Here is a 24,787-nt window from a genome sequence, read left to right as displayed (position 1 = left end):
TTGCGGCCCTTTGGCAAATATTTTTAAATGTGTCGCAGCAAAAAAAACTGCCTGCAATGAAAATCGTGCTGAAATTGGAAAGATAACTACAGTATTGCTCTGGCTTCGGTTTCAACTTGCTAAGTCAGACGATTTTAAAACCCTTGGGTCACACTGCCACCGCACATTTTGCGGGAAAGCGTGCATGGAAATGCGCCCGGACACTTCAGTGTTTGATTCCAAATTGTATAAGTCTGGTTGATACTTTGCAAATAAAATCAGCATCGCATGAAAACAACAACACGGCAGTGTGCCCACCTTTGAGCACGATTCTAAGATACTCAGTGACAATTCTGGTGTTCGGTTGATCTGCAGCAAGCAATATTTGCAAGGATTTTCATCATAACCACAGCGAGTACACTGCACATAATCATCATTGTCATCATCATTATCACTGCCCTACGCCTCATTGAAACCGTGACAATTACATTATATCCAGTCAATGTGTCATCGGCTTCAAAACAGAAATGGGAGCCCCTTCCCCTCACTATATCACTTTATCCCGGTTGCGCTTTTGCCTTCGTGTCATGCAATGACTACATTTCCACTTGGACATCTCCAGCTAGCAGAGAATCACCCCGTGTCAGAGAACGGCCCTTGAAGATGATCTCAGAACTCCTTCTGCTGTCATTTGAACAGGCATCTATCCGTGTTGGGAGCACACCTTTGATTGCGCCTCCGATTAGCACGGCTGGCTACGTACGGTGCAAAAGAAGTTGAACGTACACATACACACACGCACACGTATATATGTTCAAGAAAAAAAGTGTCCATAACAAGGGAATTGAATGAAAATATTTAAGTTTCACAACTGGAACTTTCAATTCAATGATGGTTTTTTTTTCGTCTCGTCATTGGTGACTGGGCTAAGACCATCAACTTGCTGCACTCCAGAACCCTGTTTGATCGCGGGCGACTTCCCAGGTTTGAACCCAGGATCTCAGCAGTGCTCGCTCAGCACTCTGGACTACCGGGGGCAACTTGGAGGAAAAATGGCTTCGAGCTAGTCGTGTAAATTCCAGAATTACAATGACAGGGAGCCAGTCTTTCCATAAGATGCTCAACACTGAATTGCCACAAAACGAGCCTCATTTTACCATCTCCAAATGGATGGTCAGCGGAGTTCACCTTGGACCTGGATTTGAGCTTTAATGACCACAAAAGCTCTCAGCTAAAATGGAACTTAAATTGCGTGCGAATTGCAAGTGGGAGACACTTACCACCATGAAGGCCCAGTTGCCGATGTAGTACACGGAGCTGAAGAACCAAAACTTGTGCAGGAACAGGTACATGCGTGTCACGGTGCAATCATCTGCAAAGCAGAAGAACCAGCAAACATCATCGTTAGCAGAGTGGTGTCCATCATTCACTCAATGGTGTCAGTTTATAAACCATGACGAACGCTTGATACCGCTGACGTTTGGAGTAGAAAGGGGCAGGAGAGCATTATGGGTGTAATTAGGAAGGGAAGGTTTTTGCTGGGTTAGGGTACATGTGTGTGTGGAGGATCGAGGAGAGTGGATTACTGAGACAGGCACTGGAGTGGCACCCAGATGCCAGCAACTAAAGTGGAAGACCTGAAAGGCAGTTGGTGGGAGACTCTACGAGCACACCTTGACATCTGGATGTGGACTGTGCATCAGTTTCTGGACCTTGCAGAATAATGGAAACAATGGCCTGACTTAATTGTTCATCTTCCACTTTGAATGTGACCTTGAATTTTCCTCTCTCTCGAGGTCAGGGGTCAGCAACAAAATAACAAGAACAGCCATTTTTCCGAATTTGGTAAAACCTCAATATTTAAAGAGCTGCAATGCACGCAAATATACGAGACGGACCTTAATAAACTCCTTTAAAATATATTTTTTAAAACAACTGTTTTATTAACAACTTTGTTTAACTCACGGTTGAGAAGTACGTCAATGATGCGGCGCCTGCTCCCACATCAACGCTTACTTCACTTAATTGATTACTTCTGTAACTCGTTCACAGAGAGTTTAGGGACCGCAGCGCTTTTTACCTACACAAATATATATAAATAATAAGGCGTCCATACAAAATGTAAATTGTTTTAAAGTTGCGAATTAATTGATTAATTGATGCCGATTTTCATACAGGCATGCATTGTCACCGGATCTGAGTATATGTGCAAAATTTGGAATTGATTGAACAAACAGGAAGTATTTTTTTTTATTTAAAGCTTTCGTGACTGCAGGGATTCATATTATTGGTTCTTTATTTAAAGTCACGTAGAAGATAAATAAGAAAAAGGCATTTTTATTATTTTATTATTTCCCCTCTACAATATTTTTATTATTTTATTATTTCCCTTCTACGTGACTTTACCGAAAGAACCAAGAAGAGGAATAAACCTGTTCGGCGAACAGAAGTATCATCCGCATGTACGAACAACTGAAGATCTTTGAAATGTTCACAATTAACATGCGGGCTATGCAAAAGCGATTGGATGGCAATACAATAACATCGGGGAGCTGGCAAGTTTAAATGTCTCCTATTTGTCACCTTGGTTGCAGTACAGGGAGCACGTAACTTGGGGGCAGGCTAATATGCGAGCATTTATAAAAATGCCCTTTCTTTTCGCCAAATGTTAAATGCAAAGTTCTTTCCATTTCGCAGCGGTTCCATTTACACAAACACCACACACCCTACTTCCACCCCGATGGCTACTTTGACAGAATTATACATTTTCACTTCACGTATCTTTTTTTTTGCAACAAAGCAACCGAATAGTATAGAACACTTTGCAATGTCCACAGTGGTGCTTTAAGTGAGTTTGCAATACCAGGCTCTAAAACAACTACGGGATGAGCTTAAAAATTAACCCGCAAAAACCAAGTTTTTCACTATAAATCCTTTATATGCGTGGCGGCTAGAGTCCTCTCGTCCTCGTGAGATGGCTGCCACCTATGGGTCAGATGATTGTCTGCCAGCATTAAGCAATTGGTAATTAAATATAAAAAAAAAATTCCTAAAAAGTGTAAAGTTATGGGAAAAATTTTCACGAATATTAATTATCACGCACAACGAGTCTGTGTGCAAAATGTCAGCTCGATTGGATCACGGGAAGTGGGTTAAAAAACGACCGAAAGATTTGCACGGTCGTAAGCGCGCAAGCAAGCAAGCAAGTGAACTTAATATAAAGGATTTAAAAAGAATCGGTAGCGCAATATTGCTGAGTGTTGCTGTGTTCAGTTTGCCAGCCAGACGGATGTGCAGGTTGTGATACGACTCACTCAGTGGGAGACCCGAGCAAGAAGGGAAATAAATAAAAATCCTTATTTGGTATTAGAGCCTTTGAAAACATGACACATTGGTAATAAGAGTGGATGTTGAAAGCTCAGAATTCGCTCTTAATCTTTAATGCTTTCGGACATTCAATACTATCCAATCTGGATTTATTAAGTGTCTAAATGAATGGCAGTTTTCAATTGAGAAGACAGTTGTTGTTGCTGCTGCAGTGAAGAGTGCAAGATGCATGAACATCTTTAGTATGGGGGGGGGGGGGAGCCAATGCAGAATATTGATATCTTGAAAGATTTTTTCCGAAGGGGTTTGAATATACAGTAGACTCAATTATCCGCGCTAATGACGGGGAGGACGGCCGCGGATAACTGAAAATTGCGGAAAATCCAAAAATATCGATTTCCCACAAAGCTCTATGCCAAAAACGACTAATATGGGTAAAATGAAAACTCACAAAATAAATGATCAGATAAATCACTCACAATGAAGCACAATTGACGACTTCGATTGTGACTCTTTCGGTTTAGAACAAATACTGACGATCGACCGATCGATGCGCATGCTCAGGGATAACACTTTCCTGCTCCCGGTCAGAAGAATCGGCCCACTAAGTGGACATCAATCAATCAAACTCCACCCACTGTTGTAAAGATATGCAACTACTGTACTGCAGGGGCAGTCACGTGGATTTCAGATTAACCGGAGCACATATTTGTTCGGAATAAGCACGTGACTTGTTCTAAACATTTCCAAGAATACTCTTTGGGTCTTTCCATAAAGTCACGTAGATAGAAAAATTTAAATTAATAAAATGTTCATTTATTATTTAAACTAATACAAATTTGTATTATTCTTTTTCTATCTATGTGACTTTACCGAAAGACCCAAAGAGTATGAATTCCTGCAGTCACGAAAGCTTTAAATAAATATTTCCAAGAATAACAATATATAACTGTTTTTCGATTACTAATTTGGGCTTCTGGGGAAATCTATGAGTTATTAATTCATGTCAAAATCCCAGTGTGCGTGGCTAATCTGCATAATACCACTTTGAGGAGATTGCCCCCTGCCATCGTGTGACGTTGAATTGTCACGACTTGCTTGAGGCTATACCATCAGCGTTGCCCCCATGGCTCGCTTGAGCCATGGAAACACTCCGAACTCGGACGTCTGGCTCGTCACATAACCTAACAACACTGCAACAATCAAGGTCCCCCCTTACTAAGCCAGCCTCTGTGCAGTCTTGAAATAACCGTACGATGAAAAGCTAGGCACCGGGGTTTTAGAATTACAGAAATAATATAAACGAAACCCTGCTCTTCTCACACGGCAGCAAGACCACCACAAAACAACGCAGCCATATGTGTCATATTGAGGTGACGGCAAAAATGTGGCCAACAAATAAAAAATGAATAGATGGGCTTCCTTGCATTTGAGAATATAATGTTTAATGGCTTTGGCAAAGTTGCGACTTTTTTGTCGTTGTAATACGTCAGTAGACATTGGCACAAGCGGGCAAAGAGACGTTTACTGCCATGACTAACACACAAGAGTGTGTCCAAGTCTCCAAGTGTCCCGTCCAGTGAGGGCTGGAATGCTGATGCATCTGACGATTATCGATTAATGTCGATTCTTAAACTCAAGATGCATGCATCAAATCACATGAGTAGGACATAATATGTTTTGATTTGTACATGTTGTATATAATTAGTCTATATAGCCACTGCAATTAAAACGAACGATTGATTATTGAATTGATTTTTTGCAATGAATTGTGACCAATTCATCACATTTTATCAGGATAGACTTTGTGCGTGTAAGATTAGGACTTTTTAAAGTTAGGGTTTCGTCCACTTAAAAAATAAATAAACATTGCCCCGTTTAACATACTGTACATTGATTTCCATCCGAGTACTATTTTAAAGAAGCCAAAGTACATTCTATCCCCCAGCACTGCTGAAATAAAATATGAGGGTAAGGAGTACTATACAAACAAATCGGTAAAAGGTTTGAACAGCTGGACAAGATATTTGAAAGTGCCTGCGTCACGGTGTGCAGCCGAGCCCTGAGTTTATGCAGAAATTGACAACAAAAGTTCTAGTCGGATCCAGACTGTGAGAAAACGTTCATAAGCAAAGGTGCTAATATCGAACAACCCAATATATTACCTCTATATTTTATACTAGATTTGCTTGTTCCATGACACGCCTGAGTCTCACCACTCACCTTACACCACTTACCAGAACATTGGCACTCACCAAACACTCACCAATCACCAGACATTGACACTCACCACTCGCCTGACAATCACCACCCACCGCTTGCCATGCACCACCACACACACCTCAGTCATGGCACCGATCAACATCGGGGAGAAATCAAATCAACGATTTACATTTCCCACCTCACATAGGCAGGTGCCCAACAAAACATTACATTTCCCAAGTCACATAAGTGCCCCTCCCATCGCTCGCCCACGCGCCTGAATCAAAGCGTGCCGACGGGTCTAACGTATGGCGGTAAATTCAGAATCAGAATCTTTATTAAGGCTGGAGGAATTCGATGGGCGATTAAGCTCTTTTTCACAGACGTCCAGTCAAATGTGGCTAATGGGGGAGGGTGGGGAGGGTGGGGGGGGGCAAGGGACTGGGGGGGGGGGGCAGTTGGGGTCAAGTGACCTTCAGTAATGATGGAACGACACTGGGAAGAGTTCTGATTGTGATGATGGGCAGAAGGAAAGCAGAAATTTTGTATAAAGACTGGTATTAGAATTTTCATATGTGTATGTACGTACGTGCGTATGCCGAACCACCGTACAGAGCCAACCATGCTAATACGAGGTGCGGGGGAAGGACAACAGGTCTATGAATATTTATCAGATGCAATCTTTGGGTAAAACTGTTCCCCCCCCATAGGAATGTCAACATTTCGCCACCGACTCATTGGCCACCAAATGTTTGAGTAAAATTGGACATGTGGACAGTATAAAAACAAATTCTTAGTCGGAAAATTGACCCGCGGAGCTCTGCTGAATGAGCTTCGTATCCATTTTTTTCTTGCATTTAAAAGCTTGGGGGGGAATAAAGAAAAAAAGATTGCTAATGCAGAACAACGGAAGCAAGCATACGACTTGGAATATTGGCTCAGAGGGAAATCAAAAAGTTATCAGAGCGCACACAAACATAACAACGGCAGCATATGCCACAGACATATGTTGACCACCCGATGCACGGAGCAACGGCCTTCAGGGCGCATGTCGCTGCAAAGTCAATGCTGCAAAGAAACGGGTTCCTTTCTTGCTCTCACACGGCAGCGGCGTCATTTATTCGCCGCCCACAAGGATATTTAAAACCAACGTGGTTCCTTTGTCCTTGGGATCACCGCATTCGGCTGCGGATGCTCGGCGTATTGGGCGGCGACGGAAGCAACGGCGATGCGGTGAAGCTCGCGGGGGCGACATCAAAACCGATGCCAAAATGTATCCACCTCGGTTCGTGTCCACACGCACACACACACGAAACTAATGTAAACGTCTCCAGGCTCTAACGACAAAGAGGCGGTGTTCAAATCTCCACCGCTGAGCCAATGGTAAACATTTCAACACTCTATGTGTGTTGAACTTTTTTTCGCACCATAAGTATGCAGCCAACTGTACTAATCGGAGGAGCGGGGCGGTACAACAAACTAAACACATAAAAGCAGTTCCAAATAAATGAATTGACAATAGCAAATATCGAATTATTTACATTTCACCGCTCACTGCAAGGCACCCTATGGTATTTGAGGACGCGCTGTGCCTAGGTTCATTGTTTTTAGCCAATGCCTGCACATCCAGTGGGTGTTGCAATGCCGCATGTGCTGAACGGTAAGAATTGCTGTTGTGCCGGAGCTCTGAGCCAAGAACATCTCGGATCTTTGGTGTAAAGCCTCCTCTTTGCTATCCGGGGCAAAAAAAAAATTACATGTCTTGTGTGGCAGGATTAATGGTTTCTTTGTCGTGCGCCTTTTGGCGTCATCTGGTCCAACACCATGTGAGACTAGGCTCTAAGAAAAGCTGTCTCGGGTGTGGACCAATCAATTTCAAGAACAGTGCATACATTATCAGAGTTGTGTTTTTTGTTTGCATTCCGACCGCAGGTATTGTGGTAAATGCAAACAGGACTCCTTGTAAAAAAGGTGTCAGTTTGTTGCCAGATAAAAGGGTAAAAAAACAATTATCAGGTTTAATGGTCTCTGTGCGCTCACCAATGAGTCCGTGAAAAATAAAAACAAATCGTTAATAAAAGTGGTAAAGAGTGCAATTTTGCTGCACCTGGTTAGCGTCCAATGTTTGGAGGTGGGCAAGCTTCTGGTGGAATCCTGCATCTTTTCAAAGCTCGCAGGGGGGGCTGCCAGGTTGGCCGTGAAACAGGCCATGAAACGGGCAGCAGTGAAGGGTGGGGGCGCTGGTTGAAGCCGGTTGGTCACCGCCTGCCGTGTGTGTGTTGATGCCTATTCTCCGGGTTCTACAAACGTCTGCCCACATGCACATATTTATCGGTCAAATACCCCAGGACTGAACCAACCTTGAAAGAGAATCTTCACACTTTGTGAGACTTTTTTCTGGGCAAATAAATGACATTGTTGAGCAGTGCTGTACGTTGATATACAACGCTTTAACAATGCCACCTAGTGAATGTGTAAATGAAATTTTTTGGAAAACCCAAGAGCTGTAATGCATCTTCCAGACCTGTTCTCCATGGATATAAGTGTGTCTGTTGCCTGTTGGGAGTTCTACAATGTTCACTCTGTCTGCCTGGGTGATACTGTGAAGCCTAATTAACAAAGCTCTAAGGGCAATTAAATAAGTTTGTGATACAAATAGACATTTGTATCAAACAGGCTTTTTAAACCATGCATGTTAATAAGTGTTAAACAACATAATCAACCACTACATGAAACTGATACATGGATCATGAACGTTTGACGAGAAAATGTTCTTAAATACCAGACTTTCGTTTTTAGAAAGTTAATATTTTGTAAAATTACAAAAAATATTATAACAAAGCTATGCACCAACGCACACGGACATGTTGACACAAATACAGTCGTATGTATGTAGAACTTATTTCGCACCGTACGAAGCCAACCGTGTTAATCGGACGTGTGGTATCTGGTCTGTACTGTCAAACAAAGAGAAAAATCCCCGTGTAGTCTTAATGGACTGCTGGGGCAAGTGCTGTTAGCAAGTAGCATCTATGAAGGGCGGCACGGCGCACTAAGGGGTGGATGGCAAACACCACGCCCGGCTGCCTTTGTCTCCTCAGTGGTGAAGTGGACACACCACACCAGGTACCCATTTAAGGCTGAGTCGACCGAAGGGAGGCCCAAGGTCAGTTCAGATAATTGTGAATGGTGTTGGCCGTGAGCGCGCTAACCACACTACATGTACGGCCGTAATTATAATATATATTGGGGGGGGACCCATCCCCCCCCAATATTCAAATATGCTCAAAATGTCCCCCCCAATATATTGCTATAAAATGGATTTCTGTTCATATGATTGTGGTTATGGTTGTACTTTATAAATCCCTAATCTCTGCCATCACATACAATGAAACAAGAAAAGGTAAAAAAGAAAAAAACAGAGCAATGGAATAAAATACACTATCAGACATAATTGTAAATTTTTCAAATTTAGATTTTTTTTTTTTTCTGGGGGGGGGGACCCCCAAATGTTGACACCATGGCTACGGCCTTGACGTACTGTACCTCTGTCATGTGAATGGGAATCAAATATATTATAACTTAAATGCAGTACCTTCTCAAAATCTGTTCGCTGCTATACCCGTGCTAATACAGAGCTTTGTCACAATTTCATTTCTCTCAGTCCACCGCAAGCAGTACATTGTAACGACCAAACATTCAATCAGCAAAAAGGCTGGCAGGCCACACAAAATAACACATTGTGTCTGAACAACCCTCTCTTAATCTATATCAAAGGACATTGCTGCCACCATCCATCACATTAGGAAAGCTCCCGTTGCTTAAATGTCTAAGCAACAGTTTTATTTTACGCACCGAGACCACGCGCGCTGATGAACGGCGTACACCCTATGAGCTGGTTCTTCGCTAACCCGATTGGATTCTGTTGGAGCACTCCAACCTCATTTGCAGAGAAATGTCGTGCGGAAAGCCCACCTCTCCTGTGTGAAATACACACCGCCAAGATAACACAGGCTTACCGCTTACTTTCAGAAAGTTTATCTTGATTACAGACCTCGGGCACATCAGTGGTGTGTGTGGGGGTGGGGGGTGTCTATGTATATATCTGTTACACTCAGCCAAAATTAGCACCGCTATTGTGCAGCTCAACTAAACATCTGGCTCTGATCACAAGTAATAACACGCGATGTGACTCAGTGTCCTCTTGTGTTAAATTATACACAGTTACTGAGCAAGCACAAGAGAGGGATTTCATTTTTGAATATTAACCCAAATGCTGGACATGTATAGCCCCGTTGCCCATCCACTGGCCACTATGTGTGTGGTGGGGGTCATTTGGCCAAACTTTACCGCACGGGTCAGTGACGGCAGGAAGCACAGACGGAAGAGGGAGCACAGCCATTAGCACGTTAAAGACCCAGCGACGTTGTCGAAACAGCATGGGCCATTGAGCGTCGGCATCATTGTACACATATGATGCATGAAAAGCAAATGACTTCGTTGGAAAAAGCCAATTACCAACATCGCCCCCTACTGGGAGGCTGATCCCAGCTTGCAGGCTGGTGCTGGGTTCAGCTTGTGCGCTGCGCAGGGACAGCTGCCAATGGGGGGGTCCCCTTGGCTATCCGGCAGCAGGGCATTGGAATGGTTGAGATGAAATGTGATACAAGCGTTTTTTTAAGTTGCCGAGGCATATGAGCAACCTATTCATGCAAATCATTATCCTTAATTGCATGATCACATTACTTGCAATACAGCCCCTAGTTTGGGCAAAAAAATATGTTCAATCCTCTTTTATAATTAGATAATGAATAACCAAGGCCATTGGACAAAAGTAGAATAATTACACATCAATTTACAAAGTGATTTTTTTTTCTAATGGAGTCTATATGTAGAGATACATCTGATGAGGTACGATATTGAAAACATCTCAACTATTTGAGACAAATTCACCCCAAGGAAACAGAGGACAGCATTTCAAAAGATTAGGACGGTTTGGCTACGTACGGTGCAAAAGAAGTTCAACAAACATACCAATGAAAAAGGCCATAAGAAGCAGCCTAGCACCCTCAACTAGCCTCCAACTTATGGTGATGCTGGCGGCGAGCGGCAAATGCTGCTCCGCGCTATAACGGGCTCCGCGCTATAACGGGCTCCGCGCTATAACGGGCTCCGCGCTATAACGGGCTCCGCGCTATAACGGGCTCCGCGCTATAACGGGCTCCGCCCTATAACGGGCTCCGCCCTATAACGGGCTCCGCGCTATAACGGGCTCCGCCCTATAACGGGCTCCGCGCTATAACGGGCTCCGCGCTATAACGGGCTCCGCGCTATAACGGGCTCCGCGCTATAACGGGCTCCGCCCTATAACGGGCTCCGCGCTATAACGGGCTCCGCCCTATAACGGGCTCCGCGCTATAACGGGCTCCGCCCTATAACGGACACCACGCTGGCCAATGAGCCTCAGGACCAGAAAGAAGTCGTGAGGAACCGACTGCTCTGATGCTGACCCATACCCCACATATCCCATAAACATGCCAAACATTACGGCAGACAACACATCACTCCCCAAAAATGTCCAATGTGAAGCACAGATAATTCGAATTTAGTATAATTTGATTGATTTCCAGTATTTTAAGAACATTGACATAGATTTACAAGAACACAAGTATTTTATCTCGGGGGGTTTGTTCGCCTGCTTTAATCCAAACAGACAGGTATGGCTTAGCTCACATTATTTGTATTTCTCAATTTCAACTTGTCATGCATACAAAGCAATTTCACCTTTGCCGAGTAATTATTGACTAGAATTGCAAATAGCTTTGGAAAATGTTGACGTTTAGCAGCCAGGTTTTAACGCGCATTATTTAACCTGCCATCTGTCATCAGCCTCATAAAAATAAACAATGAATCAATAAACACATAAAGCCACCACTAAATTTAATAAAAAAAAGGCAGCAATAATGAGCATAGCGACGCAACAACCACGATATATGCTGTACATCAAACGGCGCAATTTGTAAATGTGCATATTCCAAGATTGTGTTTTCAGTTTTACTTCTCTAAATATTTCAAAGAAAGCAAATGGAATGAAGGAAAACTAAAATAATTCAGATAATTCCTTCACTACGTTAAGCATGTAAAACCCCAACTCTGCAAAAATGCAATTGATTTAAAGCGATTTTACATTTGGAACTTAAGATAGTTGTAGTTTTAAGATATTGTTGTAAAAGCCACCATTTTTCGCCATGTTTTTTTTATACTTTGATTTGTTATCCAATAACCGCAAATTATTCCATTTGCCAATGTGGCACAAATAGCTGACTCATGTTAATTTCTCCTTCATCACAGGAAAGCCGGCAAATACAAGCTTTGCTTTTCAGTGCACGGCTTCACTGAAGACACACTGATGTAAACCCTTCATCAGCTGCCACACAAAGTCACCAAAAGCAGCACACTCTCAACACTGAATCCCACATCAAGTCATACACTACAGCATCAATCCACCTGCGTTGAAATTTCACCGAAACATTTTCAACGTGGATTTGTGCGACCAGAGTGATTTTGTGAACGTGTTCGTAAATCAGCACAATATAGCATGATGCGATCACCATCCTAGTCCCGCCATTGAACAAGTGGCACATGATTTTTTTTCTTTGTCAAACACGTCAAAAGTGATACGGTATCAATCCACTTGCGTTGAAATTCAATAGAAAGAGATAAAGGTGCAGCCCTGCAATCGCTCCGCTCGCGCCACTGCTGACGGAAGGGCCTCCCCACTCGAGGAGATCTAGAGAGGCCCCTCCAGAGGGCCTTTGGCCTAGCTTTCCACGCTGGCCACATGTCGTGGAAGACAGTTTCAGTTTCATTTATGAGGATTTAACCTGTGAGCCATTCGGCTCTTGATTTGGGTGCAACCGCAACAAAACAATAAAATTACAAGATACACCTCAAATTCATTGTACACAAATCTAAACATCACATACATGAACAATGAAATCCTACAAAAAAAGCACCACCCGTCCATGCTGCGTACAAAAAGTGCAAAAAATTCCATTTCGATGTTTGATCCCAATAACAATCATAATACAATACAGATCAAAATTTTAAGTATGAATCTATACTAAATAAAAAAAATCGGGCCAAACCAAGCCCCTCTAAAACTTACTAAAGCAATGCTAAATAAACGTAACAGGTTTCCCAACAAGACGTGGGGAGTAGCCACATTTCACCCAATCCCGTGAGAGGTGCTGATGGACCGCGGTGTAACCATGTGGGTTGCCGGGTGGAGAGAGGCGAGGGTCGCTTAGAAACACTGCTGCGTCGCGAGACCAAATCGAACCGACGACGTTTGGATTGCGAGTCCAAAGGACCAGCCGCGGCAGCATTCCGCATTGGATTGCGATACCACGAAAATAATCAATTCACTGTCATCTAATTCTTACCATCTCATGTGTACTGTTTATCTTGCTCCCACAGATTGCTCGCTCCATCAGTTCAAATCTAAAATTAGCAAATCATTTGGAAAATATTTGCATAAATCACAATTAGTCTCTACTTACACGCGCGATTAAATGCATTTGTGAGCATTACGATTCTATTTTAATCAATGAATCACTGCATTGTTAAATGGCTAATTGCGTCAAAATCATTGTTACAGCACCTGCTGTGACCTCTCATCATTCTGGAGACCTTACTTTTATCCTTTTGAAAGCCCTCCGCGAAAGCATTCTCATTCAAGTTAATACTGCTTTAATCTCAGTGCCTTTTCTTTCCTATAACGTACTCATATTCAACATCAAATAATGTTTAATTTCACGACATTTAGAAAATAAAACTAGAAGGTGGCAAATAGAATAAAACATGTTCGTAAAAAAATGGATCGTTAAATAATGACCAATTCTAGCGTTTAAAATTCAGTTCAGATAAATAAGTAAAACATATTTTGATACCTGCAAACACTATTGTGAACAAGTGCACACATTTAGTACAGAAACTCGAAGCAATTAGAGGGTTCCAAAGCTCTCTCTCTCTCTGCATCACGTTCCGTGACCTTAGCAGGAATTGCTCATTCTTAAGAAAAACGAAGGTTGACCAGTGGGGGCAGCGGGACACGGACGCAGAGAAATGCAAATCAAATTTTCGTGGGTGGGAAACGTGCTTGTAATCCAAAGCACTCGTATATCAGTTGTGATCAGGTGACGCTCGGCAGACAAAGCGTATATGCGTACTACTCGTATTGCAAGACCTCGCTCGTTTATCAAATTAATATTTATTTTAAAAATTTGCTCGTCTTGCAAAACACTGGCAGACCAAGTTACTCGCAATCCAAGGTTTTACTGTATTCTTAAGCTTTACCTGAAATGCATTGCGCCAGTCTATTGACAAAAGCAAGTCAGCAGATAGGGCATGTTTTAATGGTTCATTGGCCCGTGCCTTAACTCTCTGAGGAGGACCCATCACAACAGCAGGCCTGGGCAACATAAGCTGGGAACCGATATAACTACGTGAAAATGCGAGGTAGCAAACCCCTCTCAACCCAGCCATCTGCCGCCTGCCAGCAAATGCCAACTTCTATCAGACAAAAAAACAACCTCCCGCAAAATATTTCTCTTGGAAGCAACTGTCGCTCGCACGCCCGTGGAACGCCCCCCCCTCCATCGGAGAGGAGAGCATTTCACCGTTCTCTGCCGCCCCCCGCTTGAACAAATATCAAGTGACACTAGCCACGGACCTGTGCAATGCGTTGTGTTAATGGAGTATACCGGCATAGTAGACAATCAACCGTTCAACTCCGACCGGCCACCATGCCCAGAGATGATACAAACTGTCGTGATTCGGGGGGGAGGGGGGTTTGGGGGGGGTAGCAATTGAAGGCAATTTGTCATGATTTGGGGTCGACAAAAATAAATTAATGAATATATTCTTTTTTGTCTCCATTTTAGTGGCTCATTTGCATTGTTACTTTTTTAACGTTTTGTTTGCACAGTTTTTGTTCACTGACGAACCTACATATAAAATAATATAAATTTGCAGACCGATTATAATTATTTTTTTTAGCAATTCTAACGCAATAATTTGGGTGGTAGCGCATTTTCCACTTGTTGCAGAGGTTTATGGTTGGACCCTGGCAGGCTGCCCTGGTATATCTTCTTGTTCGTCCATAAAAGGTCGATGATGACCATGAGACGCTTCATTGGGATGAGTCTGGGGTACGGTAATAGCGCAGATGGCTGAAGAGGCTAATCTGAGCCCAGAACACTCTGTGGCACACTGGACATATGTTGGTAGCAGCCTGCCGGGGTACGCGTCTCTTGATACGGGCCTTGGGCTGTTGTCTCTTCACCATGGCATTTTTGGTCCTGCTGGTTTCAGAGGTGAAAGTGCCATCCCAGATGAGATTTTGCCAGGTCGGATGATCCTGAGCAAAGCTTTCCCATGACTTTTGATCTATATTAAAGCTCTTGAGGAAGGCCTTCAGGGTGTCTTTGAAGCGTTTCATCAGCCCACCTTGTGCTCGCTTCCCATTCTTCATCTCGCCAAAGAATATCTGCTTTGGGAGACAAGTGGCAGGCATCCTGGTTACATGGCTGGCCCATCTAAGCTGTGCTTTCGTAAAGTGTGTGGGAATGCTCAGCACTTAATTCTAGATTTGAAGCTTTCGTGACTGCAAGGATTCATATTCTTAGGATTTTTTGGTAAAGTCACGTAGATAAAAGATTGAAATTAAAATTAATAAAAGTAAAATTTAAATAAAATTAAAATCACGACGTTTCGGAGGAGCCAAGGTAGGCCCTGGATATTATTATTGTGAGGCTGAAGCACGCTGTTAGGAATGAGCCTTTGTTGTGTAGACTGGTTGAAAAGAGTTGTTAAGGTGAGGATAATGCTCAGCACGTCAACATGGCTGAGGACTTCGGTGTCTGGGATTCTGTCCTGCCACTTGATCCTCAGGAGCTTCCTAACACAGTTTAGGTTAAAGTGATTGAGATTCCTGGCACGGCGTTGGTATACTGTCAAAATTTCGCAGCCATACGTAAGAGTTGGTAGGATAACTGCCTGGTAAACCTTTAGCTTAGTGGCCAGCTTGATGCCTGTCCTTTCAAACACTGAATCTCGCAGACGGCCAAAGGCTGCACTAGCCTTGGCAATCCTGATGTTCATTTCATCATCAATGTGAACAGCACATGACAGAGTGATACCACTTTGTCATGTGCTGAACTTGTCCACAGCTGACAGCTTCTGACATGTCACATAGATGTTTGGGTCCACGTAAGGATTACGTAACTTCAGTCTTCTTTGTGCTGATTGTGAAGCCAAAGTTGGCGCAGGCAGCTGAGAGCTGGTCCACGAGGGTCTGCAGGTTGGCATGCGAACCAGCAGCTTGTGCGCAGTCATTTGCAAACAAAAGGCTGCAAATAGTCACCTCCTCCACCTTTGTTTTGGCTTGCATCCTCCGCAGGTTGAACAGCCGCCCTGTAAAAGTGGTAGATGAAGCGGATCCACGTGTGGTAATTTGGGAAGGCATCTAGCAGCATGGCAGAGAACATTATGCTTAATTGGGTTGGTGCTCGAGCACAGGCTTGCTTCATTCCATTTGTGACTGAAAACTGTACAGAGGACTCTTGGTGATCTTGCACACTATCCTTCATGTCATCACGCAAATGCTGCACCATGGTGATAAATTTGTTTGGGCATCCAAGCTTTGCTATGATCTTCCAGTGGCCCTCGTGGCTGACGGTGTCGAAATCCTTTCTCAGGTCGACAAAGGTGAGGTACACGGTCGGAGTTTTGCTCTTTGCATTTTTCTTGCAGTTGGTGGGCTGCAAAACACTATGTCAGTGGTTCCATGGTTTTTTTTCTGAAGCCACACTGGCTCTCGGGCAGCAGGCCTTGGTCTAGGTGTTCTGTTAGACGATTCAGGAGGATTCTTGCAAAGATTTTCCCACAACTGACAGCAAGGAAATGCCTCTGTGATTGCCACAGGCTTGGCGATTGCCCTTCCTCTTGCAGAGGTGGATAAACGAGACATCCTTGAACTCCTGAGGGACAGCTACTTGTCTCCATAATGACTGGAAGAGGTCAATTAGCTTCTCAACTAAACGAGGCTCTCCTGCCTTGTAGACTTCCGTAGGTATGGTGTCAGCTCCCGGAGCTTTTCCCGATGAGAGGAGACGGATGGCTTTTTGGATTTCCTCCAGAGTGGGTGGATCTGCAAGTGACAGGTTAATTTCAACTTGAGGCAGCCTATTGATCGTGTCTTCATTTATGGATGAAGGCTGATTGAGGACTGAGTTGAAGTGTTCGGCCCATCTGGCAAGGATTTTGTCTTTTTCTGTGAGCAGTGTTCTTCCATCTGCACTCAGGAGAGATGAGGTTCCTAAGGGTTGTGGGCCACAGACTGACTTGATTGCATCGTAGAAACGCTTTGTGCTGTTTCTGTCGGCGTATGCTTGTATCCCCTCTGCTTTCTGACTGAGCCAAGCATCCTGCATAGCTCTAAGCTGGAGCTGGACAGTCCTGCGGATGTTGAGAAATGCAGTTTCCTTGGAATCTGAGCTGCTATCATTCAGGCAGGCTCTCTGCAGGCGATGTTTCTCATCATGGAGTGCCGGAATCTATGCATGATTTTTCGTCGGGCCAGTCTTGGTGTTTGTGTGTGGCAGCACCATCAGTGTCAAGCGTTGTCAATTGCAGCATATTTCTGAGAGCTGTCCAATCTGCTTCAGCATCTTCAAAGTCAAGGCTGAGGGACTCCAAGCAGTAATCTAGGGCTTCAGCAAAGTTCTGCTGGACGCTCTCCTGTTTCAGCCGGGAGATGTTGAGTCACTTAGAAGATTGTTTTGCCTTGCGGACGTCTGTGACGTTTGATCCGGATGTTGAGCTTGGAGATAATGAGTCTGTCATCTGTTCAGCATTCTGCACCGCACATGGCCTTTGTCACTTGGATGTCATGCCTGTCTCTCCTCCTGACAATGGCATAGTTAATCAAGTGCCAATGTTTTGACCGTGGGTGCATACATGTTGATTTATTGCGGTTTGGTAGTTTGAAGAAAGTGTTTGTGATCAGTAGGTCATGCACAGCACATGTCCTTAGTAGCAAGAGACCATTGCTGTTGCATTTTCCAACACCATGTGTACCTATTATCCCATTCCATGACTGATGGTCAGTTCCAAATCTGGCATTGAAGTCGCCGAGAATGATGGGTTTCTCTTTGCTGGGTATAGCAGCAATTGCAGTCTCCAGGTCAGCGTATAACTTATTGTTGACCACATCAGGGTTGGTCATGTTTGGTGCATAGGCAGTGATGATGGTGACCTGCTTTTTGCCTGGTAGATGGAGCTTCAGGGTCATCAAAAGGTCCTTTATACCCTTGGGTAAGCTTGAAACAGTTGGTTGATCAGGTTATATTTTACTGAAAAACCAACACCAGTGTTGCGGCTCTCCTCTTCTCCACGCCCACTCCAAAAGAAGATGTCACCGACTTCAACTTACGCAATCTGTCCCGTGCCAGCTAGCCGGGTCACACTTGGGGAGGGGGGTGGGCAATGTAAATTTTGTATCTGGCAAGTTCTCTGCCTACAAGAGCTGTTTGGTCCAGCTGTGTTCATAAGTGTGCGCACATCCCTAGCGCCAATATTAAGTGGTGTTACTTTGATGTTCTTTGTTTGACCTGATGACGGTTTCATGTCTTGCGCTCTGAATTGGATTTCAGTGAGAGAGAGTTGTGCAGCTTTGACCTCACTCTCTCGTACAAACTCGTCTGTATTCAGTGGCAAGACTATGTCTAGACGGCTGGAGATGATGCTGGATGCAGTGAATGGTTTGAGGAGGCCTTCTAATGGTATTTCCTCCACCGAGGGTTCCACAGACCCAACTCAAATACTGAGTTTTGCCGGGTTAGTAAAGTGGTGTTACTTTGATGTTCGGCGTTGGCAGCTGCTGGCAGTACCGACACGCCAGGTGCGAGATGGAAAGGTCCTGATGTGCGCCTACGGTAGCAACTCGGGTGTTCCCAGCAAAGACTGACTCAACACCCACCGCTGCTGCTGTTGGTGCTGCTGCTAGTGCTGCTGATGCTGCTGGTGCTGCTGATGCAGCTGCTGGTGCTGCTGGTTCTGTTGATGCAGCTGCTGGTGCTGTTACTGGTGCTGCTGCTGTTGCTGCTGCTAGTACTACAGCTGCTAGTGCTGCTGGTGCAGTTGATTCAGCTGCTGGTGCTGTTGATGCAGCTGCTGCTGCTGGTGGTGCTGCTGCTGCTGGTGCTGCAGCTGCTGCTGGTGCTGCTGGTGCTGCTGATGCAGCTGCTGGTGCTGCTGCTGTTGCTGGTGCTGTTGCTGGTGCTGCTGTTGCTGCTGCTGCTGCTGGTGCTGGCCTGCCTGCAGTCCATTCTGCATTTGACCAGGCTGGATTGTGTGAGGAGCTCACGGATCCTTAAAGGATCTGGACGGGGTCCTGTTATTGGGCACCACTGGCAGGCAGAGCTGCGTTGGCTGGGTCGTGTGGCCCGCATGCCTGGCCACTCCGTGCCTAGACGGATTTTGTTCGGACGGATGGAGGGGGCTGGATGGACACGGCGCGGGCTGGAGAGGAGATGGAGTGGTGTGGTACAAGAGGATGTGGAGCTGGGTGGGATCAGCCTCTGTGGAGGCTCGTGAAAGATGCTGCTGAGCAGTTGGAGGCAGCGCCGGGTGGCTTAAGCACAGCAAGTTGGCACAGGAGGGGGCACAGGTGGTGCATCGGCCACTCATCTCAGTCGACTCATGACATCTGAGTCTGTCCCTTGACCTCCTGCCAGCGGGCGCACTTCACGTGGCCATAACATGCACATAGCCTGGCACAAGCGCCGTGGTGATGTCGTGGCCACTTAGTGGAGAATGGCGGTTGTTGTTGTTGCTGCTGCTGGTGCTGCTCATAGCCCTGCCATATACTGCGGGTGTGTCAATTATAAAATGTGCCGTCTACTTTGCAGTGGATGTTAAAGATCCTACGATATTATTTTATCTGAGTAGATCGTTGTGTGCCAGCATCATGGTCCATTTTTTATTTATTTAAACACGGTATTGAATTGGGATTACACACAAGAATGTATTGCTATCTTATTCACAGCCTAATGGCCAATTGCAGGTCGGTGTTGGGCCACACGCCTAATCTGCTGTCACTGAGGAGTGGCCTTTGAATGGTTGAGATGAGATGCGAGGTGCTTGAGTTGCTGAAGTTTTTAAACAGTCCCAAATAAGTGCAAAGATCTATTATTCACTATGATTTTATGAATGCACCAATTAATACATACCAATAAAATTCCACTGGAAACGATTACCGGCTCCTGGCTCTCAAAACCAATCATAGATTGTGAAAATGTTTACAGGTTAACATTTAAAATCCTAGTTGATCAGTGTATATTACCCGCTAATCTGCTCTGAATATGGATCATAGACGTGGACATGTTACGGAGCTACAGAAATTGTTATTATTATAATTAACAAATAAAATGAAAAAAGGTACGGAACGCATGACGTAGAAGATAAATGCAAGTCAGATATCGAAACTAAATTTTTTATTTGACCACGTAAGGCCAATTGACTTGTAAGTCTCTTTTTCAGAAGCGACCTGCCCACAAATGATAGCTGAACGAAGTGACTTATCGCGTAGAAATCAATAGCAGACACATTTTATAAACGCACGCTTCTAAATGTGGAGGGTGAGAAAACCGGAGGACTGTTAAGAAAATTAAAAGGACTTGGGCAGGACACGTCACTGAAAGACACAAAGGCCGGTGGTAAAGACTAACGATGGAGGAGGCAGTAACGCAACCAGATACGAACACCCCGGGGATGGAGTCATGACATTAGCTCGCGTGCTGGTGCTGGCTGAATTGTTACATCGCAGGGCTGCGAGAGCTGGCGATGATTTGGGGAGGCCTTCATCCAGCAGTGAATGTATTTAAGGGGCGCCACGGTGGTATACAGGAGGTCGAGCGTTCGATCCCGACCCCGACGCCTGCTGTATATTTGGAATTTGCATGCTCTCCTCGTGGCTGTGTGGATGTTTTCTCTGGGTACTCTGGGTTTTCCCTCCAAATATAGAAACACGCGTTTAGACTATTTCTATTATTTTGCCGCTATAAATGTCCAAATGATAAGTCAATTTATTGAGCGATCATTTGTGGCCAGGTTGCTTATGAACAATAAGTGAACATCTCAGTGTGCTTTGTCTGTAGGATGTGGATGGTTTAGTTGTATTTGTACGTGTTTGGGTGATTTGTTTACCTTTCTTGTACTGTGCACTCCTATCGTGTTTTTGTATTGTCAGTTGCTGTAACATTCTTACCTGCCCCGACTGGATATCTGCGATAAAGAGCTTCATAGCTCATCGGATTCCTCCAGTATTCAGATTCTCAATTGATCATGGCTGGTGACAATTCAAAGATGGGGGGGGGGGTAATCTCTCCATAGGACTGACACCGTTGACCTCCCAGGAAACGGTACCGCATCCCATCGACGATGCGGGAGGAATGGTGATCTGCGTAGACCAATGACTGAAATCCTGAAATCTGATCCTGAAACCATCCATCCAGGTCGGGGCGCTTCTGACAGTGACACCCAAACTGAAAGCAATATACATTAAACGAATGCTGTGTATGATATTCAAATGCCTGTCCTGCCTCATCGTTTCATGGTCACGCTAATAATAATGATGTAGGAAAGAAAAAATCGGCGAGCATTGGGAGAGGCGCTGCAACACGCTTGTTGATGTAGACTGCTTTGCTTCAGACGTACGAAGATAAAAGGGGTGAGACCCCTTGGTTGAAGCCTCCGATCCAAATTTCCCCAACATGCTGCATCTTTGAAAAGCTTATTCCTTCTACAACATTAAAGTTTACTTTTAATTGCTACTTGAATCAGAGCTGATGCTCATTAATTGACCTTCATTAAAACTTTCTAAAACAGCGCGCTTCCAAACTTTATCCTTCTATGTGCAATAATAGAATACATGTATTATTGATTTTTGACATTTTAAAAATTACAATAAATTACCCTAACTTTGAAAGAAGATTATCGACCAGAAACTGAAGCCAAAGTATAATATTTGCAGTAATCTTACCTCAAAATATACAAACGGCATTAAAAAACACAGTTACAAACATAACCTCATTATATTCAGCTTCTATGCCACATGAGGCCAGCGCTAAACCCTAATCAACTTCTGTTGGATGTATTTAATTCAAGGCCTCATTAAAAATGACTTCGGCTTAGTTACATCACCTTGTAAAAAAGATTCTTTAATACACAACTAAATAATACCGGTTGTGGCATTAGCCGTCTTAATTACAATTTCAGGAGGTTAAGGGTCATATGTAAACCAGGTCATCCTGAGGCTCCCGATATTTAGCAGCCTTTTCATGTGACTCGTTGTGCAAAATAATAGCCTGTGTTTACATAATCTTATTTTTCACATGGAAAAGGGCCCTTAGAAGTTGAAATAAATCGATGCAAAACCACACAAACATACACAGAAGGGACATGCTCTGAAATATTAACGTTGCACAATATGGATATTTGATTCAAGTCAAAGTGCCTCCATGTTCAAACCAGAATTGAGGTGGAGCTGATCTATGTTTTTAGCCTTGAATCAGTCTGACAAATTCCACATTCCTATAGGCAGAGGCCAGTCTATCCATATCACAGCCACTATTTATTTCTCATACGAATGTAATCTGAGACAAATAGCCCCCCGTTTCCTCATATAGAACTGCCGGCACTAGTGTCGTCAGCGAGCATCAATCAAGGATGGAATGACACACGAGTGGGTGGTGTGACCAGTCGATACCTGACCACCTTTGTCTCCCCCAGTGCTGATATTTACACACAAGGACACACACAGCAGGTGCTCATTTAAGGCTGAGCGAGCCTAATACAGGCCTCGGGTAGATTCTGATATCACTTTCAAAAGAGGTAAGATGTGTTTCGATTGAAAGCTTTCGTGACTGCAGGGATTCATCTTCTTGGTTCTTTCGGTAAAGTCACGTAGAAGGGAAGAAATAAAATAATAAAAATAAAACGTAAAATAATTCTCACGACGTTTCGGCCACAACGCAAGCAGCCGTCCTCAGGTGGAGAACAGGTCCGTCAAGTAGAAAGAGTCTACTTGACGGACCTGAGGACAGCTGCTTGCGTTGTGGCCGAAACGTCGTGAGAATTATTTCATGTTTTATTTTCATTATTTTATTTCTTCCCTTCTACGTGACTTTACCGAAAGAACCAAGAAGAGGTTAGATGTGGTCAAGGAATATAACCAAAATCGCCAGGTTCACGCTAACCACTGTGAACCACTGCTCCTCATTATGTATGTACGTTGAACTTATTTCGCACCGTATGTAGCCAACCATGCTAATGGGGGGAAGGAAAACAAACTAAACACAAAAAGCAGTTCTAAAAAAAATAGTTTTCAATCTATGTGTAGTGAGTTCAACTAAGTCGCAGACGCACTTCTTGGAGGCAACACATTTCTTAAAACCAACACACGGGGGTACTACTCTTTAACACAGTCACAACCTACGGTGGTGGACCACCAGGCTAACTACACTAATTACACTGGAGTTAGACCCTGACCTGGCTCCCGGTCCACGTGTTGGTGACTCTAACAGGATGTAGAACGTAGATTCTTCAGGATGAACAACAGCAGCCGGTCCCGCTCGAGACCTGGCTTGTATCCTCCGTGGCGTGGCTGGCTCCGCCCTTAGCCACGACCGCCTTCTAGAATCCTCGAGCAGGATCTCGGCCCTGACAAGTGACCACCCCTAGCCCCCACCTGGGGGCCCTGTGTAGACTTTACCCGTTACGTGTCCTACGGGGTCAGCCAGTGTGCCATGGCCCTTAGTAACCCCATTTCCATGGCCGGCACTCTCACACCCTATCCTGTAGGGGTCGGCACTGCACGCAGAGCGTGGTGCCACTCAGCACTGTCGGACAGCGCTCACCGAGCCCCTCTAGGGCCGGTACTGCACCCACACACACGTGGTGCCCGCGATAGCAATACATCGCACGCCGTGCCTCTCTCGAGCCGGCATTACACAGTGACATCCGCGATGTCACTACATATGTGTAAAATTGCATAGGGGCCATCCATTTAGTACGTACGCAAAAATCTGTCAAAACTTGACCCCTCCCTCCCTTCCCTGTACGCACGCGGACTATTTACACCCCCCCCCCCCCACCTGCGTACGTACACCTGACGCACCCCCCACCCCCCCGAATCCTATAGAACGGCCGATATTTAATCCACGCAAAAACGATCAAGGATTAATAATTTATTAACGCGTTTAAGATAGTCCACCGCCAAAACTATCTAACTAATGTGAAGGCCAATGTAGACAAATTATTGTCAAGGCTTCACCCCCTCACCCCGTTTCCTATGCGTATATTGTCAGTAGACCCCCATATGCAAGCAAACGCATTTGGGTTAACCCCCCCTCCCCCCTCCATGCGTATGTACGAAATGGATGGCCCCATAGCTCCAGTGGGCTTCCTAATATTGGAAGGGAGAGCATTCCAGACGGCCGCAGAAGTGAATCTGAAATCGCATACGATGAAGTGACCGTCTTTGTTCGAGAGCTGGCCATGTTATGCATCGAAGTACAGCTCTTTGTGAATCCACTGCTTTGTGAAAGCCTCCCCAACACTGTTGTGGTCATGGAGGTTTGTGTGACCATACGTCAGCAGGTGGGTTAACACAGGCTGCGAAGGAAAGTCTGAGGATTGGATCAGATATCACTCATAGCTGATGTTAGCCACAGCGAGGGATCAAACTCGGATTTCCGGATTCACAGCATAGTGCCACAAACTGCTCCCCCCCGCCCCCCATACACACATCTAGACAGGTCATCGTTTCAATGACCCGAGAGGAGTGAATCGCCGAATCCACCACCCCTAGTTGGAATTTGAACTCGAAACGTTAGAAAGTTTTGAGCATGCTAACCACCGCACCGATTGGCCAGATGAAGGTTTGGATTAAACGTGTAAAGTAATATAAATACATCAGCACATTGTACCGAAAAATATGTTGAAAATGTAAAAAAAAAAATGTATTTCACAATAGACTGTTACTGGTAACATTTAATGTGAACAAAGAAGTGTCTCCCAACCGCAAAATAACGCTTCTTCTTCTTTCGTATGGCTGATGTAGACGCAGAGCAACAACACAAATTTCACATTCAAGTGGTCAAGCCAGATAACTGCGCCAGGAGTTGCGGAGTGTATCGCTGTGATGTCTCCTTCG

General features: G+C 44.6%; 1 protein-coding gene across 3 annotated transcripts in view; it reads right to left on the bottom strand.

The window, feature by feature from the left end:
• LMBRD1 (LMBR1 domain containing 1) overlaps positions 1-24,787 on the bottom strand; it is a 320,053-nt gene that overhangs the window by 13,739 nt on the left and 281,527 nt on the right. For all 3 annotated transcript variants that reach the window (XM_078873086.1, XM_078873087.1, XM_078873089.1), the window contains one exon: positions 1,260-1,351. In XM_078873086.1, coding sequence (XP_078729212.1) covers positions 1,260-1,351 — 92 coding nt within the window. The remainder of the gene's footprint in view (positions 1-1,259; positions 1,352-24,787) is intronic.

Source organism: Lampetra fluviatilis, chromosome 2 (genome assembly GCF_964198595.1).
Source record: "Lampetra fluviatilis chromosome 2, kcLamFluv1.1, whole genome shotgun sequence".
NCBI lineage: Eukaryota > Metazoa > Chordata > Hyperoartia > Petromyzontiformes > Petromyzontidae > Lampetra > Lampetra fluviatilis.
The sequence above is the reverse complement of the archived record's forward strand: the minus strand, read 5'-3'. Positions and strand labels throughout refer to the sequence as shown.